Below are 17,790 nucleotides of genomic sequence, written 5' to 3' on the forward strand. Positions count from 1 at the left end.
TGATATACGTTGTCATTCTATCTCTTACTTTTCCCAAAAAAACATTATAATCTAAAATTAGAGGCTTATGCCTATTTTGCTTAAAATCATGTATTGCCATCTATAACTATGTTTATGGGTGTAGTTATTTGGTTAGTTTCTGGCTCATTCTTCAATGCAATCACCATGAGAACAAAAGCCATATCTCTGTTATTTGTGCCCAGTGCCTGGCACACAGAATGAACATATTATTAAGTGCATTTTAAAAATACATGACCAAATAAATGAAGGATGAGGTGCTAGTCATAAACCTATCCATGAGGCCTGCTGACACTCACAGGGACATTGAATAAACCCTGACTGTGATAGAGGATGGAAGGCCAGATGACACCATGCCCATTGGCAGAAGGTATATGGGGGGGAGACCCAGAGGCAGAGGCCACAGATGGGGGAGGGGAGCTGAGGGAGAGACCTCTGAAGGTCAAGGTCAGGGATGGAGAGAAGGAATTTGCTGGAGCCACAAATTCAAAGCAGCACTTTCCCCCTCAGTGAGCATCATAAGGAGGACAGGACAGAGGGGATGGCCAGGAAATGCCCGGAATTCTGCAATCCCAAATTAAAGGCTTGTCCTCTGACACAGATAGGAACATAGGGGTAATCAGGACAAAGGAAACCTGCCACGGAATTTTTGAAAAGATAAATGCCAACAACTACTTATCAATGAAATCATTTACCGCAGGCTTAAAATGCTAAAAGCAAACTGCTAGTATTCAACAATGGAAAAATTAATATGATGAAAAATCACTTGATTAGGTAAATGAATGCACATCAATTCAGGTCCATGTTCTGAACTGGCATAGAGCCATCACAATCATAATCATGACTGCTCATTAATATGGAAAGATGCTTGTGATCTAATGATACAGGAGCAGGAAACCCAATGGCATCTCTGTTGGAACTATCAAAATGCTCACGACCATGCACCACAACTGGTGGAAAACCAATACAAATGGTTGGTTTGCTGAAGCAGAGCAGCGACAGAAAGGACTTATCATCTTTTCATTTCTGCTACTGTTACAATGTGCTGTGCTGGACATGGGGAGGGGCTTAAGGGGGCAAGTATATCCACACAGGCAGCTTCAGATAATGTCTTGCCCTGTGGGCAGTACCTCAAGCATCCTAGGGGAGCAGCCAAGAAGACGGTGGAATTGCCCTGAAAGGCACGGAGGCCAGAAGAGACCCCAGAAATCCAAGGTTAGGCAAATGCTCTCCTGAGTACCAACCACTCTGGCAGAAGCTAGGAGTCTGATGTGTTCAAATCCCTCCGCCAGACTGCGGAACTCTCTGCAGAGTCTGGAAGCCACGGACCACAAAGCAGCATGAGGAAATTGAAAGTACTTGGAGGTGAAGGTTTACTAAGAACAAGTCATAAAATATTTTCTTCACCTTTCTGTGGCTTTGTTTTTGCTGCTTTCTTTTTTGACATGAGTCATGACTTCACCTCCAAGCGTCTCGTCATCTGTGTACAGGGAAAGCTCGCACAATCAGAACAACCCAGAACATGAGGCAGATGAGGGCTGCAAGCCCGGGTGAAGCCAGCCCTGCAGGGATACCTGCCCAAGCCCGACTTCCATGTGTCCCCTCCTACTGGTGCTCACACGGCAGCCGGAATGCTCTCTACACGAGGGCAGCCCTGGCCACTTCCAATTCCACATGTCGCCCAGGGGTCAACACCGTCAGCATTAACCCCACACTGATTAGACATGAATGATCTTGGGCAGCCTCTCCAGAATTTCTGTGTGAGAATCTGCATTTTAATAAGACCTGCAGGCGATCTGTGGGCACACACTGAGGCCTGGGCGCTACCCCTCTAGCCCTTCCTCAGCCACTGGCATCCTCAGTAGGGCAAGGAGATGAGAGCTCTTCAATCCAGATGATTTTGGGTCATGAGGGTACTGGCCACGGAGATGAGGGACCAGTATGCAGCTTACAGAAATTGGTAGCACCCAAGCCAGGAAGGTGTACTAACAGCAAACAATGAAACATTGTTTTCTATTTCTTTTTCCTTTTCCTTTTCCTTTTCCCTTTTCCGGTTAGGGATGGTTATTGATTGTGTTGATTAATCCAAGAGTTCCAGAGATACGAGTCAGGGCTTTGCTTGCCTGTCTCTCGTCACCCATGTGGACAAGGATGGGGGGGTGGGTGGTTTGGGTGGTGACCTTCTGGGTCATACTGTCTGCTTTGGGGGGAAACCCTGTTGAACCATAACATTTGGGTGCTGAGGGTCTGCAGCCCAGGAGAAGCCAGCACAAAGGGAAGGTTTACATTTGATTGAGAATCAGCAACGAGCCAGGCCTTCTAGAGAGTTCTGCTGACACAGAGAGGAGAGGGGAGGACTGGGATTCAGGCGCTGTAGGAATGTGCCATGCCTGGAAGTGGTGACAGTCTCCAAGGACCGCTGTACCGAAATACCACAAACGTGGCCTCTTAAGACAGAAATTTATTTCCTCAGTGTCCCTTCTGGGTGCTTGTCTTAGTTTGGGTGGTTAGCACAGATTATCCTTGCCCGACGCAGCCACTAATCCCCGTACCAACAGACGCTACAGAAGCAGGTGGCTCCCGTGGGCAGAATGGCTCTGCAGCCACACAACACTGAACTTGAGAGGCTGGTCCCGCGAGGTGGGCAGTGATGTGCAATCACAGGGAGAACCAGGGCTCTAGTGAAAAGCAAGGCCAGACAGTGGCATTGAACACAACCAAGCAGACGAGAGGCCCACAGATTCATAACCCGGGGGCGTGTCCTCACAGCTCTGGTGAGGACTTTCACAGGCCTTCCAAGCATTAGGAAATCTGGCTGCCCCCCAGTAAACCAGATGGAACCAGGGCTTTGCCACACAGAGAGGGCCAGCCAGGGAGGCTTACGAAAGCACTGTTTATGGAGTCAAAAACGAGAAACAATCCAAGTTCCCAAACACAGAAAACTGGTTCAACCAGGGATGACAAAACCACAAGGTCATACGCAACCTTAAGAACGATGTTCTTGAAAAATAGTACAGGACGTAGGGAAATATATATGGAAAAAAATGAAGGTTGTAAAAGCATGTGTAGATGCACGTACGTATCTGTCAATGTTCGTGTATGTACAGATCACATATATCACATAAGCTCAAGTATATCTGATGACACTAAGGAGATAAGGAGAAAAAGCACACCATTATAAAGACAAACATGCTAAAAAAAATAAAAGATGAACATGCTAAATAGTGTAATTAATCCACGGGAGATGAAAGATAAATGAGTCTTATTTTTCTTAATCAATGTTTGGCATTTTCCACTTTTCTAACAAGATCGCAATTACATTTAAAACCGAGGGCAAGGACATAATAAAATGCTGCTTTGTTTAAGAGAACCAGTAAGATGACATCCTTTGGAAATCTCAAAATCTCGCACCCAGCACAAGAAGCAGCAATTTCCGTCACCGAGGCCCTGGGAGGTCAGGAGCCCCCCGTGAACCTGACATCAAGAGTCTGATGACTCCTGACCCCGATTTGGCATCATCCTCAATACACTGAGACAATGCTTCCTGGGGACCAAAAATTCTAAACTCCCAACCTGTGACAGGTGGTGTGGCCCCCAGACACTAGCTTAGAAATGGACAAGTAGCAACGAAGTCTTCTGATGAGGAAGGAGTTTAGACAAGCCGTACGGTGAGTGAGTGATGCTCGTTTCAAGTCAGGACATGGGGTTTAAGGAACTGAAACGGTGCTTCTCGGAGGACAAAAGTCCCCCCCCCCCCCCGCCCAAACGGCATTGAGCACAAGCATGGTCCCTTCCAGAGAAGGCCAGACGAAGCAGCACCACGAATGATGAGGGAGCAGCCCCCGGCAAGGAAGACAAAGCCTCCCGCATCTGGGTGCCAACCTCTCGCATCTGGGTGCCAACCTCAGCCCGAGGACCTCGATTTCGGGCCCCCTCCACCCCCGTGCAGTCTGCTGAGCTGCAGGGGCCCGAGGCTGTATGAGACGCGGGAGACACAGAACACGAACCCTATTCTCACCCTACACTGAGCAGGAGATACAGGAGATGAAACCTCAAGAATGAGGGACAGCGCGTTTTTAAATGTGGGGTGAGATACACTCGCCGTTCAGGAAAAACACCGTAGTGCCTGTCAAGATGCAGTTTGGTTGTTTTCTTTTGTTTTTATTGAAATACATTAGTTCAGAATAGACCAGAGGTATTAGAACAGAAAATGCCAGAGGGTATTACATGGAATAAAGGTAAGAACCTTCTCGTGAAACATCTTTCAGCTTCACACACACACACCCACACCCAAGAATCTATTTCTTATTGTGGATCATGGTCAGAGTTTCCCTCTACAGAAAATTCTGGATTTCTCAGCCCCAGACACACCAGCAGACTATGCCTCAGAAGCAAGGTGGACTAATCTCTAAGATTAGTCCATAGAGCTAATAATGTTAGTAGTATCTTTGCAATTCAGTGAAAACAGCAAAGCCTGTGTTAACTCTAATTGTAAAGCCCCAAACACCCCAAACGTAGCACTGCTACCCACGAGTGGTCAAGAAAGAGAACCACCCGCTGCCATCACAGAGGGATCATGACCGAGATCCTGTCCTCCCCAAAAACTGCATGACCAGCCCCATCAAACGTCCTTTACTCCCCTCAAACACACTCAATTTAGAGGCATTTGGTCAAAGTTGTTTTTGTTTCTTTAGGGGGAGAGGCAGACAGAGAGGCAGAAGGAGAACCCAGCATGCAGCCCAGTGCAGGGCTTGATCTCACAACCACGAGATCATGACCTGAGCCGAAATCAAGAGTTGGATGCTCAACCGACTGAGCTACCCAGGTGCCCCTGGTCAAAGTTATTTTTTAACTGCTTTACACAGGAACATATAGTACGTCCACTTAGATGGAAAGGTCCACCAGAGGGTTTTTATGACTTTACGGCTCCAAAGCATCAGACACAGAACTGCTGTCCACCGAAGGGGAAGACCATGTGGGCTCTGTTTCTGAATACTGTCAATGACCGGTGCTTAGCAGCATTCTCCAGAGAAGTTGAAGACAAAGTAATGTGGCTCTGGAACCAGGCAAGCCTAGGCCTCAACGGTCACTTGGCCCCATGCTAGCCATGTGGCCTTGGACAAGTTAGCTAATATTTCTGTTTGTTTGCATCTGAAAGCAATGATAGTCCCTATTTAATAGCTTCATCATAAGGATCCAATAAGCTGATACATGTAAAGCACTTAGGACAGAAAGTGATCAATGAATATCAGCTGTTGCTATTCTAGCACGTGGAGCTCATGATTTTTTTCTATCAACTATCGGAATTAATTCAAGGAGGCTTCCCAACATCCAGATGTTTCGTGTTCTCTAGGGGAGGCACTCTACTTGAGTCTCTAAGAATTAAAGGAGAATTGGTTGGGTCGGCCAAGAAGATTTCTGAAAGGCAGAAACTGGAATCCGACCCATTTCTCCAGGCAGCTGGAAAACATCACAGCTTTCTGAGAAAAAGAAGGCCACCACCAGATGTGAGTTTTAGGAAAACACTGACACACAGTCAGGAAATAAGAAAGGACAGGTACGGCACCAAGGGAGTAGAGTTAAGAAACTTTCCGCAGAATTTTATCAAGAATAACTGTGGAATGAGCAAACACATGTGTGATATTAGAGCCAAGGAGAAGAAAAGGAAGAATGGCCACATCTGGCTTCGCAGAAGCCACATCTGAGTGCCACTGAGTCATACGTGAAGGAGAGGTGGACCACGATCACTCAGGCGAGAGCAGAGAGAGAACCAGAGGGCCCTGGCAACGATACAAGGCCCCTCCTGTAGGATAGGATGGGAAGGAGAGAAGTGTGATGGCAGTGAAGGGTCCCACAAGCACCTGCTGAGGGTTGAGAATGTCTAGGCATGATCATAGACAAAGGGAAAAAGCAATCTGATATACAGACAGAAGGTTCTAGACTGAGAGGATGCATAAGGGATTGATCAGAACCCCAGAGGCAGAGATGGGTGGGGAGGACCTCCGCACAGGTGGAAGGTTAGTTTCAGGTAGCAGGACAGGAAGTGAGAAAGGTAAGGTGACACTAGACAGATCGCAGAGGATCTTTTCAGCAAAGCAGACAGACTACAATCATTTGCTGAAGGTGGTGGCAGGGGGTTGGTGATAAACCTCAAGCTTGAGAAGTTGCCGGAAATAGCTGCTAAGGTAAATTCACTAAGGAATTTCAACATTAAAAAAAATTTTTTTTTAGTAAACTGATATGGTTGTGATGGAAAGGAATATGGAAATTCCTCAAATAATAAATAGTATTACTGTATGACCCAGCATTTCCACATCTGACATACACCCAAAACAAGTGAAAGCAGAGACTCAAACAGTGATCTGTAAACTCATGTTCACAGCATTATTCACAATGAATAGTATTATTCATACTGTCCGTCCGTGGACGCATAAATAAACACAGTGTGGTCTACAAATAGGAGGGAATACAATTCTGCCTCACAGGGGAAGGGGCTCAGACATCTGCCACACACTCCATGGAAGAGTCCAGGAGACGCAGGAGAAGGGGCTCAGACACCTGCTACACACTCCATGGAAGACTCCAGGAGACGCAGGGGAAGGGGCTCAAGACACCTGCTACACACACCATAGAAGAGTCCAGGAGATGCAGGGGAAGGGGCTCAGACACCTGCTACACACACCATGGAAGAGTCCAGGAGATGCAGGGGAAGGGGCTCGGACACCTCTACACACACCATGGAAGAGTCCAGAAGACGCAGGGGAAGGGGCTCGGACACCTGCTACACACACCATGGAAGAGTCCAGGAGACACAGGGGAAGGGGCTCGGACACCTGCTACACACACCATGGAAGAGTCCAGGAGATGCAGGGGAAGGGGCTCGGACACCTCTACACACACCATGGAAGAGTCCAGAAGACGCAGGTGAAGGGGCTCGGACACCTGCTACACACTCCATGGAAGAGTCCAGGAGACGCAGGGGAAGGGGCTCAGACACCTGCTACACACACCATGGAAGAGTCCAGGAGACGCAGGGGAAGGGGCTTGGACACCTGATACACACTCCATGGAAGAGTCCTGAAGCCAGTCACAAAGAGACAAACACTGTATGATTCCACTTACATGAGGAACCCCGAATATGAATGTTTGCAGAGACAGAGAATAGGATGGTGGATGCCAGGGACTGAGGGAGGGAAAGAACAGGGAGTCATTCTTGAACGAGGACAGGGTTTCTGTTTGGAGAGATGAAGTAAGTTCTAGAGATAGATGGTGGCGATGGCTGCACAACAGTGTGAATGCGCTTAATGCCACAGAACTGAATTCTTGAAAATGGTTAAGATGGTCATTTTTAAGTTCATTACCATAATAAAAAAAAAAATTTAAGGGTCTGGCAGCAGCCCTGAGGTCAGGGGCATTCACTGAGGGACAGTGAAGCAGCACAAAGGTGAGTCTGTCTCCAGAAATACACAGATGCCCCAGAGCACGGTCCAGAAGCACAGGCATCCACGGCCCCCAGCAGAAGAGGGAAGGACAGCGCAGCACAGCCCTGAACCCCGCAGGTTTCTCTCCCACATAATAAAAACATACTGTCCCCTTCGTACACATGCTCACTTACATTCATTCAACCACTCACGTACAACGTCTGCTCCGGAGTCAAATGGAAGGCAGCGCGGCTGACAACTACATAGACACCAAGTTCGTCCTGCAGTTAATTATTGCCCCAAACTCCTCTTGCCTCTCTCCCTTGAGGCATGAAATATGGGAGCTGACTCTAATCTGCCAGGTGGATGGAGGTGGTGGCTGCAGTTTTGGGCAGGTGACTGCAGGGTGCGGGCTCCGGTGGACAGGGCAGCCCGTCGCCACCCCCACCCACCAAGCCCATCGGCTCACCCCACATGATGCCAAGAAGGCACGAGAGCCCACTGACATCTCAGTCACAGAGAAGGGCACACAGATCATCTCAAAAAGCAAAACGGCCGCCAAGGGCCACCCTTTGAGAAACAACATGTAACCCCTACGAAACGCCGCTTAGCTTTTCCATATTTTCTCTGTAGAAGATGATTCACAACTATATTTGTTTCCACAGAGCAAAACGTAAAGAGGCTGAACAATGCAAAAATCATGGTCCTGGGATGGGAGTCTTTCAATCTCACCCATAGAGAGAGCACCTATTGTGCAAGAACAAAGTACAAAATTAGCAGCAAGGGAGGTAACGTTTGGAACAAGACTCCGTCACCCGTCTCGCAGATGTAAAGTTGGCATCCACACATGAACATCCCTGAATTCACTTCCGCCTCACAATAAAACACCCACTGGAAGGAAGGTCTTGCAAGACTTCAGTCACTAATTTGACACAGAGGGAGGCAGGCAGACAAAAGTCAAGCCCAATCAAATTTAATAACATTTAAGGGTATATTTGGAAATCTAAAATTACTGCTGGGCTCAAACTTCCTGTAATTTTTATCTATTCTTACACCCGCCGCGCCTGGTTTTCTAAAATGCCACAGGATGTCGTAGTAAAAGTCCCCAACACATTGCTAATTTTAACCCTGCTGCCATACGGAAGCGTGGGGCAGCACCAAGGCGCCAAAACAGTCGACCTAAACCTTCAATATATGAACCACATCGCTTCCTGTATAGATCACCAGGGTTTTGTTTTTTTTTTTTTTTTTACAAGAAATTCACATAAGATCAAGCAATTCCACTGAAGGCTCCAGCAGCAATGAGATCAAAGGGCCAGTGGGGCTCCGCCAGGCTGAGTTATGTGGGTTCCCCTGGTCACAGCAACCATCAGACACACCTGACACATGGACGTCTTCGTTCCAGACTGAATGGTTAAGCTTGAAACGGAAATCACTCCCAAAACATCTTCAAGACAAAAGCCATAAAGATGTTTTCTGAAATCACGCATTAAGAGAGCATGAAGGAAAGAGAGTAGCAAAGACAGCTATGGCGAGCACTTGTGTGAAAGCTGAGAGTTAATCACTCAGAAGACTCTTGTCCTCTGCGGGAATCAGCTTGGGCTGCCAACTGCACACCATACCTGACTGCAGTTGGTTGGCCCCATGGAAACTTCCAGAAGGGCTAAAGCCGAAGAGCACACACGGCCCTGGGGCTGCTCCAGGGGCCCTCCCCATGCTCCGCCTCCCAGCATTTCCACACTCCAAACCCACGGACCAGCAGACCTCACAGGAGATGAAGGCATCTTTCTTCCACGGGGCAATAAGGGTGAGAACAAATGATCCCAGTGGTGAGAACAGTGGGACCAGGGAAATGCTGGATCCTCGCTCTTCTGTGCAAGCCAAAGCCTCGCAGCAGGACGAAGACATTATGACCATTCCCACAAGGTAACTCGACTGATGCCTGGACACCTACCCTCTGTCCAGACCCGGAGACACCCTGAACAGTGACGTGCAAACATTATTCTCATTGGCATCCTCACATTTACGAAGAGTCCATTCAGAACGTCTCCTGGCCAAGGAGCAACCGCAAGGGCCAGCCCTGGGCTGTCCCCCAAGCTCACGCCTGGAGGAAGCAGAGCCTCTGCCACTCTCATCCCTCCCAGGGAGCCCTGCAGCTCACAGCGGGCCTACCTTCACCCTGACAGTCTGGTCCGACACGCTGCTCATCATGTCGCTGATGGATCGGAATAGCTGCAGCAGAGACTCCATGAAGTCCGCCTCTCCTTTGTCTTCGTACAGTCTGCAAAGGAGCACAAAAGACTCTCTGGCACCTGCCAGACAGGGCCTCACCACTCCTGGCTCCTACATCAACAGCCATGAGAGGTGTTGCCTGAGTGGCAGGTGAGAATGTGGGGGAAGATCCTCCACGTCCATGGAACACAGGAGGCAGCTCAGAAATGGGGTTCATCTGGACCACAGGGCTAGGGAGAGATGTCCTCACGCTCAAGAGGCTGGTTTTTAACCACACCATCTATTGCCTTTTTCATTGTAACATAACATAACATTTTATAAATGAAAAACACAGAAATGTATAGAAAGGGAAAGAAGGAGAGAAAGAGGAAGAAAGGAACAGAGGAAGGAGGAACAGAGAAATTCATCCTACCTACGGAAATGACACCATTAGTATTTTGGTGTATTTCTTGCCAGTGTTTTTTTAAACCCACGGTGTCACATAATTAAGATAAATTTAATTTCCTGAATTTAACACGATCTTGTAGCCATTTGAAAATGAAAGAAGAGTAAATTCGGGCAGCCTGGGTGGCTTAGTGGTTTAGCGCCGCCTTCAGCCCAGGGCCTGATCCTAGAGACCCGGGATCAAGTCCCACATCGGGCTCCCTGCATGGAGCCTGCTTCTGTCTCTGCCTCTGTGTGTGTGTCTCATGAATAAATAAATAAAATCTTTAGAAAAAAAGTAAATTCGAAATTACTTTATTTCAGAATAATGACACTATATAAATGTATTCATCACAGAATTGATGGGAATGGGAAAATCTTCGAGAGGCGGAGCATTTGTTCAATAAATGGGTAATAAGGAAGTTGTACATTGGTTACATGTATACAAATATATGTTGCTAATTATAAATAAGTTTCAAGTATAAATTATTTATTAGCAGTTACTTCAAGTTGCTGTGTTACTAAAAAGCAATGCATTTGCATTTTAAAATGTTGCAACGCAGATGTTTTCTTAATATAGACTAGTTTTCTGCCTAATTAAAAGTATACCATACCTGAAAACTTGTGTACAATGGAAAATGTTATAAACTAAGTGATAATTAATTACCCTAGAGATAATCTTATATTTAAATGAGTTCCATTGTAAACCAACAAATTCTGTCTAAATTGGGAGATTGCAACCTAGTGTGTCTGTTTCATAAAGGATTTTATTCAATAGGAGTTTGTTTAAATGGTGCATAGCAAACAATCAAAAATATGGAGTCATGAACTTCTGCTTGCAGGTAACACAAAGCAACAGATCAATGTTTTACAGACTGGTCCAAACACTTGGGAAGGCTTCAAGCATGCAGTTGGTCTCCTCCTCAGGACATATGCCAATTCCTAGAACTACGTGGGGTAGGAGGCTGAAAATGTTGGTAGAGTGGGTTTTTAATCAGTCTCCAAAGATAATGAATGATAATGAATTAGAAAATGCCAGGGAGACAGGTCCCAAATGACACAGCAGACTTGCAATTGAAAACCCTGGAGAAGCAAGAGCAAACCAGATATACATGGAGGCTCAGTAAATACAGCCTTGACTCAGCACAGCTTCTGTGGAGTAAAAGGTCACCCCCACTGTCTCTGCCTAGAAGAGGAAAAGATGAATCATCTCTGAAAGAAGAACACATCATCTGAAGCTACATTTAAATAAAAATTAACTAAACATAGAAAAGAACAGACCACATGGCCAAGTGAAAAAATTAAAAAAAAAAAAAGACAACAAAAACAGAACCACAGGTGGTCAAGATATTGAAGTTAGCTAGCAAGAACGTCAACATAAATACAATTATTATGTTTTAAAACAGGGGAAAAATAGAGAAAAAAGATGAAAATATGAAATAGATGAAGAAAACAGAAGGTAAAATGCGAACGTTTAGTAGAGAAATAAATCTACAGAAAATAATCAGATGAAAATTTAAAACTAAAAAATATAATATATAAAATTTAGAATTCATTACATGGGTAAACTAAAATTAGACCAAGTAAAAGGCAGAATTAGTGAAGTGGAAGATGATCAACAGGAAAATAAATAAGCACAGAGACAGAACACAGAAAAATGTGTTAGACATAAGGTATAATAAAGAGGTCAAATACACGTGTAATTGAAGTTCCAGAAGAAAATGAGAGACACAATGTGGCAAATACAACACTAGAATAGTTAACGACCATAAATTTGTCAAAATGAATAGAGAAATCAACCCAAAGTCCAAGAAGCTCTGAAAATCCAATATAGGATAAGTAGAAACCAAAGCATTCCTACACAATCCATAGTAAAACCGCTCCTAACCAAAGAAACAGCAAATTGTAAAAGCACCTAGAGGAAAAACAAGCAAAAAAACACACTATCACCTTCAAAGATGTAACAAGAAGTCTGAAAGCCAACTTCTCACAAGAAATTGAGGGAAAACAAGAGAAGAAAATAGTATCTGGAAGAAGAACTGTCAAACTAGAATTCTATTATTAAATAAAAATATCCTTTAAAAACAAGGAGAAAATAAAGGATATTCATATAAACAAAACCTGTAGCTGACTTTTATTAAAAGAAATTATACAAGGAGTTTTTTGGGGGGCAGAAGGAAACTTAAGCCATAAAGAAACAAGGAATTGAAAGAAAAATGAAAAAAAAACAAGAATAAATATAAAACATATTGAATGAATACTAACTATACAAGATACCAACAGTTGTGTCTTACAAGGCATAAAATACAAGTATATTGAAATGTATAACAATAACAATAAAAAAAGAGATTTCATGTGGAGATGGAGTGTTCTATTCTAGTCACATCTGGTATTATGTGAAGGGTGGCAAAAGTAATAATTTCAATTATTCTGTAAGAATTCAAACACATGGGCAGCCCAGGTGGCTCAGCAGTTTAGCATCACCTTCAGCCCAGATCCTGATCCTGGGGACCCGTGATCAATTCCCGCGTTTGACCCAGGATCAAATCCCAAGTCAGGCTCCCTGCACGGAGCCTGCTTCTCCCCTGCCTGTGTCTCTGCCTCATTCTCTCTCTATGACACTCATGAATAAATAAATAAAATCTTTAAAAAAAAAAAGAATTCAAACACACGTGTTGTCATGTGTAAGATAATCATTAAAAGAATAGTAGAAGAATGTGTCACTAACATGTTAAAAGAGGAGAAAAATGAGACAATAAAAAGAAAATCGTGCTTGGTACAAAAGAACACAAAGAAGGACAGCGTAATATAGATGGGTAAAAGAGAAAATGAACAGAAGGGACAATAGGTGTAAACCCATCACATACAAATAAACTATAACTTCAGTTAAAAGGAGTTTTAGACCGGATAAAATAAAAGATACAGCTATGTTTTTGTGTGCAAGAGACAGACCTTAAATATAAGGACAAAGAAAGCTTAAAAGGAAAAGAGAAGAGATATTCCATGCAAATATTAACCAAAAGATAAAGGGAAAGTTTTCATATAGATAAAGGGGTACAAGCATCCCTGGGAGACACTGCAGGTTTGGTCTCCAGACCATCACAATTAAATGAGTGTGGCAATAGAGTCAAATTAATTTTCTGGTTTCCCAGTACATATGAAAAATATATTTACACTGTAGTGCAGTCTATTAAATGTGTGACAGCATTTTATATATATATATATATTAAAAAGGGGGGGGCGGCCCAGGTGGCTCGGCAGTTTAGTGCCACCTTCGGCTCAGGGCGTGATCCCGGGTACCCATGATCAAGTCCCGTGTTGGGCTCCCTGCATGGAGCCTGCTTCTACCTCTGCCTGTGTCTCTGCCTCTCTCTCTCTCTCTCTCTCTCATTCTCTCTGTGTCTCTCATAAATAAATAAATAAAAATCTTAAAAAAAAAAAAAAAAGAGTACATCCCTTCATTTACAAAAATGCTTTATTGCTAAAAAATGTTAAAAATCACCTGGGGTTTCAGCCACTGATAATTGCTAATCACAGAGCATCATAAAAAATACAATAATAAACAAAGTTTGAAATATTGCAAGAATTACCAAAGCACAACACAGACAGGAAGTGACCAAATGCTTTTGGAAAAATGGTGCCAACAGACTTGCATAATGCAGGATTGCCACAAACCTTCCACTTATAAAAACCACAGTATCTGCAAAGTGCAATAAAGCAAAGAGCAATAAAGTGAGCTGTGCCTGTAAATCCACAAGAGAGAGATCACAATCCTAAATCCATATGCCTCCAATAACACAGTTTCAAAATCTGTAAGGTGTGAGGCATGAGTCTTCATTATATCGAAATTTCTACCAAGAATCCCTCAAAGATGAAAATTTAATGATTAGTTTCTCTGCTGCCAATCAACATGCTTAAAACACAGAAATGGTTGGTATTTTACAGCACTCCCACTGATGCACCTTTCTGTAATGAAAGGGACGCCTCTAGAGTCTCACCTCTTGGTTTTATCACATACACCAAGAACAGTCACTTGTTTGACCCACCTTGAGGTGAAGGAAGGGGTGAGGAAAGAACTCAGAGGGATATCAGTAAATAGATAGATGAGTAAGACCTAGTTATCATTCCTTGCTCTATTTACACATGGTAAGTTTTCATTATCAGGGAATGACAAGATTGTTGTCTATTAACTACATTCTATTTTTGTGACCCAGGAAATGATGGCAGAATGACAGATCTGCAACAACTTATTCATGATCAATAACTAATTATGCACAAAGCTAACACCAGATGACAGGCAAAGCCTCCAGAAAGCACCGGAAGACAGAAGAAGAACACAGCAATAACTAGCTTCAGTAATTTACTTCAGAAGGTCTGATGCAGGATGTGTCTGTTTTCTGGCTTTCCAGTTAATGTGATCCACCCACACAGAAAACACAGACAAACAACAAAAACCAGCGGAGAAGTGCCCCTGGCTGTCAGGAATCTTTCTGTGGGTTCTGAACCAATGTCTTTGGGCCAGAGTTTTAAAATTGCTGTTCTCACTTCAAAACAAAACGAGCCTTCTAAACAAAACAGAAAGTATGGATTTGCATAGTGAGAAAGATAGTGGGATAAGCTTCCATATCTTCATCTCCAACATTTCACCTCTTTGTTCTTTGGAAGAATAATGACTGTCAATTATCTGGGAATTTTACAAAGCTACTACATCACCTGAAAACACAGCACACCATTTTGAAAAGAGAAGGAAAATAAAGAACTCTAACGTTTATTCCAACTGCAAAGAGAAAAACAACTCTTGTCAACTCCAGCTGTGAGCACAATTGTCTTTCTCCCAAGCTAATAAATGTGGTGCAGGTAAGAATATGGGAGCCCTTGCTTGCTTTTTCCCCCAGCTCTGCAAACACCACACAGGAGAGCTGCTCAGAACTTGTTAAGGAGCAAACACTCCCGACACCCATGTAGGACACAGGACCGCTCTCTCTTTAAGCAGCCTCTACGAAACAGGAATATTATTTCATCTAAAATTCATCCCTCTGGTATCACAGCTGAAGAGCTACTGAAACATACAGTGGGACAACAGGGAGTGGGGGTGAGCAGAATAAAACCCTTCTTAAGTCTTTAGTCCTGTAGTCCATGAGTTGAAGGCTATGATTTTTCCCCCCTCAGAATCTGGGTTCTCAGCAGTTTTAGACTACGGATTTAAATTTAAGAAATATTCTCTTATCTACATAATGTGGCTGCAACTGTGTTCTAAATTTTAAAGGAAACATATGTTCCTCTCTGCCCTCAGGAATCATAGAAGGCAGCCAAGATACACATTTAGGAAGCAATTAGGAAAAAAATAAGGTCAATAAACTATTAAAGTCTGGGATACAGTCAGGACTCCAAAGCTCATTAAGTACTTATGGAAAGGAGAAGTAAGGGACAAGGGAGGAAGGGGGGAGGGAGGGGACCTCATCATCAAAATCTCTGTGTTCCCTACAGTATTCAGATGAGGTCTGAAATGCCCAGACACGGGCCCTGGAAGCCTTAGGAAGCCTCACTGCCCTTTGGCAACTGCTGCTACTTGCCTTATGACCTCTTTGCACTTTTGTCCTGGACAGTGTCAGCTCTTGACAAATAAGTTATCCCAGCAAAGGACTCCTTTGGCCATCAGGCCATGGCTCCTGCAGGGGCCACTCCAGAACAAAGGCAGGCAAGCAGGACCACGGTCTGTGCCAACACCATGCTGCCAAGTGCCAAAGCAAAGGCATTCCTAAGGACATCAAACATAAACGCTTCCCTGGGTCGCAGGCAACGATCAATTGAGCATTTCACTCCACTTCTGCGTAGCACAGTAAGACCGAACCACATCTTTGGGTCACATAGGGCTCCAGTGATTTAAAGCCAAAGAGACTCTAGTGACAGGAGTCTCAGAAATTGACCCCCAAACTAACAGGGAGAGAAGCTCTCAGTGGCCTAATTAAGTAGGACTTTGGAACCCAGAGTAAGCGAGGGGCGTTCTGAGCTGTCAGGTAACAGAAACTCAGGCTAAAAGCATGAGAAGAGAATGTTAATCACCTATCCAATAGGTATTTCTCCCTTACTCCTTTACTAAAAGAACTTTGATTTTGTTGAAAGCATCACTAAGCCCATCTAAAACTCCTTACCAACCTCCTTGCATCTAGAGTGGTCATATGACATAGTTCTGAGATGAGAGCATATGACACTTCATAGGGACTGAGAAAGTTCTTTAAGAGGGGAGTAACTGGAAGGCTGTTTCCACCAGACATTCCCCTCTATGCTGCTTGGAATGCGGTCCTTGAAACCATAAGACACAGACACAGACCCTAAGGGTGGTGGAACAGAAGGGAAAAAGGAACCAAGGACATGGGGAAACCAGGGATCAAGTGCATGAACTCCAGGATCTTCCTCTGGACCCCATGTTATGTATGCTGGTGGGGAGAAGTGAAGCTCATCTGGTTAAGCCATGTTAAGCTAGGTTTTTCTGTAACAGCAGGCAATCCTAGTCCTAACCTCTCTAAGAGTGATCAAATTCAACAACATTTATGGACCATGGGTCTAAGGTATGTCATTTGTAGCTGGAGACTGAAAGAGATCAAGAATAAGATATAACGTTGCCACTGGTCCATTTGGGTGACACCAGTCTTCTCTAGCTGCATGATTTTGTACAAGATTACAGCGTTTACTACAATAATAAGAACACAGATTATCAATGCATAATTTCTTTTGAAATTTCTTTTGATTTCTTTTGATTCCTAGTCTCCGAATGAGAAGGAAAGTCAGCCAGTGTGCTCAAGACGGAAATGACCATCATCAAACCCCAGACTCAATGTCACACTGATTATAAATTGTACAAGATTAAGATTCTTCCAACAAAACATGAAAAATCTATCCATATCCCCTAACTATTCTGTTCTTTCAAGTTCATGCTCTCACCTCACTGTAGGTTTTGGTTTAGAGTAATTAATGATTTAAAGTTAGTGGGGAAATACACAAAAGCAAGATAGAGGGTGTTGGGGTGCCTGGGTGCCTCAGTGGCTGAGCGTCCACCTTTGGCTCAGGGCATGATCCTGGGGTCCTGGGATCGAGTCCTGCAATGGGCTCCCTGCAGGGAGCCTGCTTCTCCCTCTGCTTGTGTCTCTGCCTCTCTCTCTCTGTCTCTCATGAATAAATAAATAAAATCTTTAAAAAAAAAAAAAAAGAGGGTGTCAAGAAGTGCATTTTCATAGAATTAATTTTATTGGAAGAAAAATTAAATCCAGGAAAACAAACCTACTTTACTTGGTCAGCTTTCACAACTGACAGTGGAAAAATCATTAATGGCTTTGACCTTAAGAAAAGAGAAAGCTCAGAAGCACCTGGGTGGCTCAGTCAGTTAAGCGGCTTCAACTCAGGTCATGGTCTTGAGGTTGGGATTGAGCCCTGTGCACGTCAGGCTCCCAGCTCAGCGGGGAGTGGGCTTTTCCCTCTCCCACTGCTTCCCCCCAACTGCTTATGCTCTCTCTCTTTGTGAAATAAACAAAATCTTTTAAAAAAGAAAGCAAAGGGATCCCTGGGTGGCGCAGCGGTTTGGCGCCTGCCTTTGGCCCAGGGCGCGATCCTGGAGACCCGGGATCGAATCCCACGTCGGGCTCCCGGTGCATGGAGCCTGCTTCTCCTTCTGCCTATGTCTCTGCCTCTCTCTCTCTCT

General features: G+C 44.4%; 1 protein-coding gene across 2 annotated transcripts in view; it reads right to left on the bottom strand.

Annotated features, from left to right (window-relative positions):
• Positions 1 to 17,790, bottom strand: part of DOCK1 (dedicator of cytokinesis 1) — a 493,838-nt gene that overhangs the window by 356,700 nt on the left and 119,348 nt on the right. For both annotated transcript variants that reach the window (XM_072804887.1, XM_072804886.1), the window contains exon 23: positions 9,612 to 9,720. In XM_072804887.1, the coding sequence (XP_072660988.1) occupies positions 9,612 to 9,720 (109 nt within the window). The remainder of the gene's footprint in view (positions 1 to 9,611; positions 9,721 to 17,790) is intronic.

The sequence above is a fragment of the Canis lupus genome, chromosome 29 (assembly GCF_048164855.1).
Source record: "Canis lupus baileyi chromosome 29, mCanLup2.hap1, whole genome shotgun sequence".
In the NCBI taxonomy this organism is placed as follows: domain Eukaryota; kingdom Metazoa; phylum Chordata; class Mammalia; order Carnivora; family Canidae; genus Canis; species Canis lupus.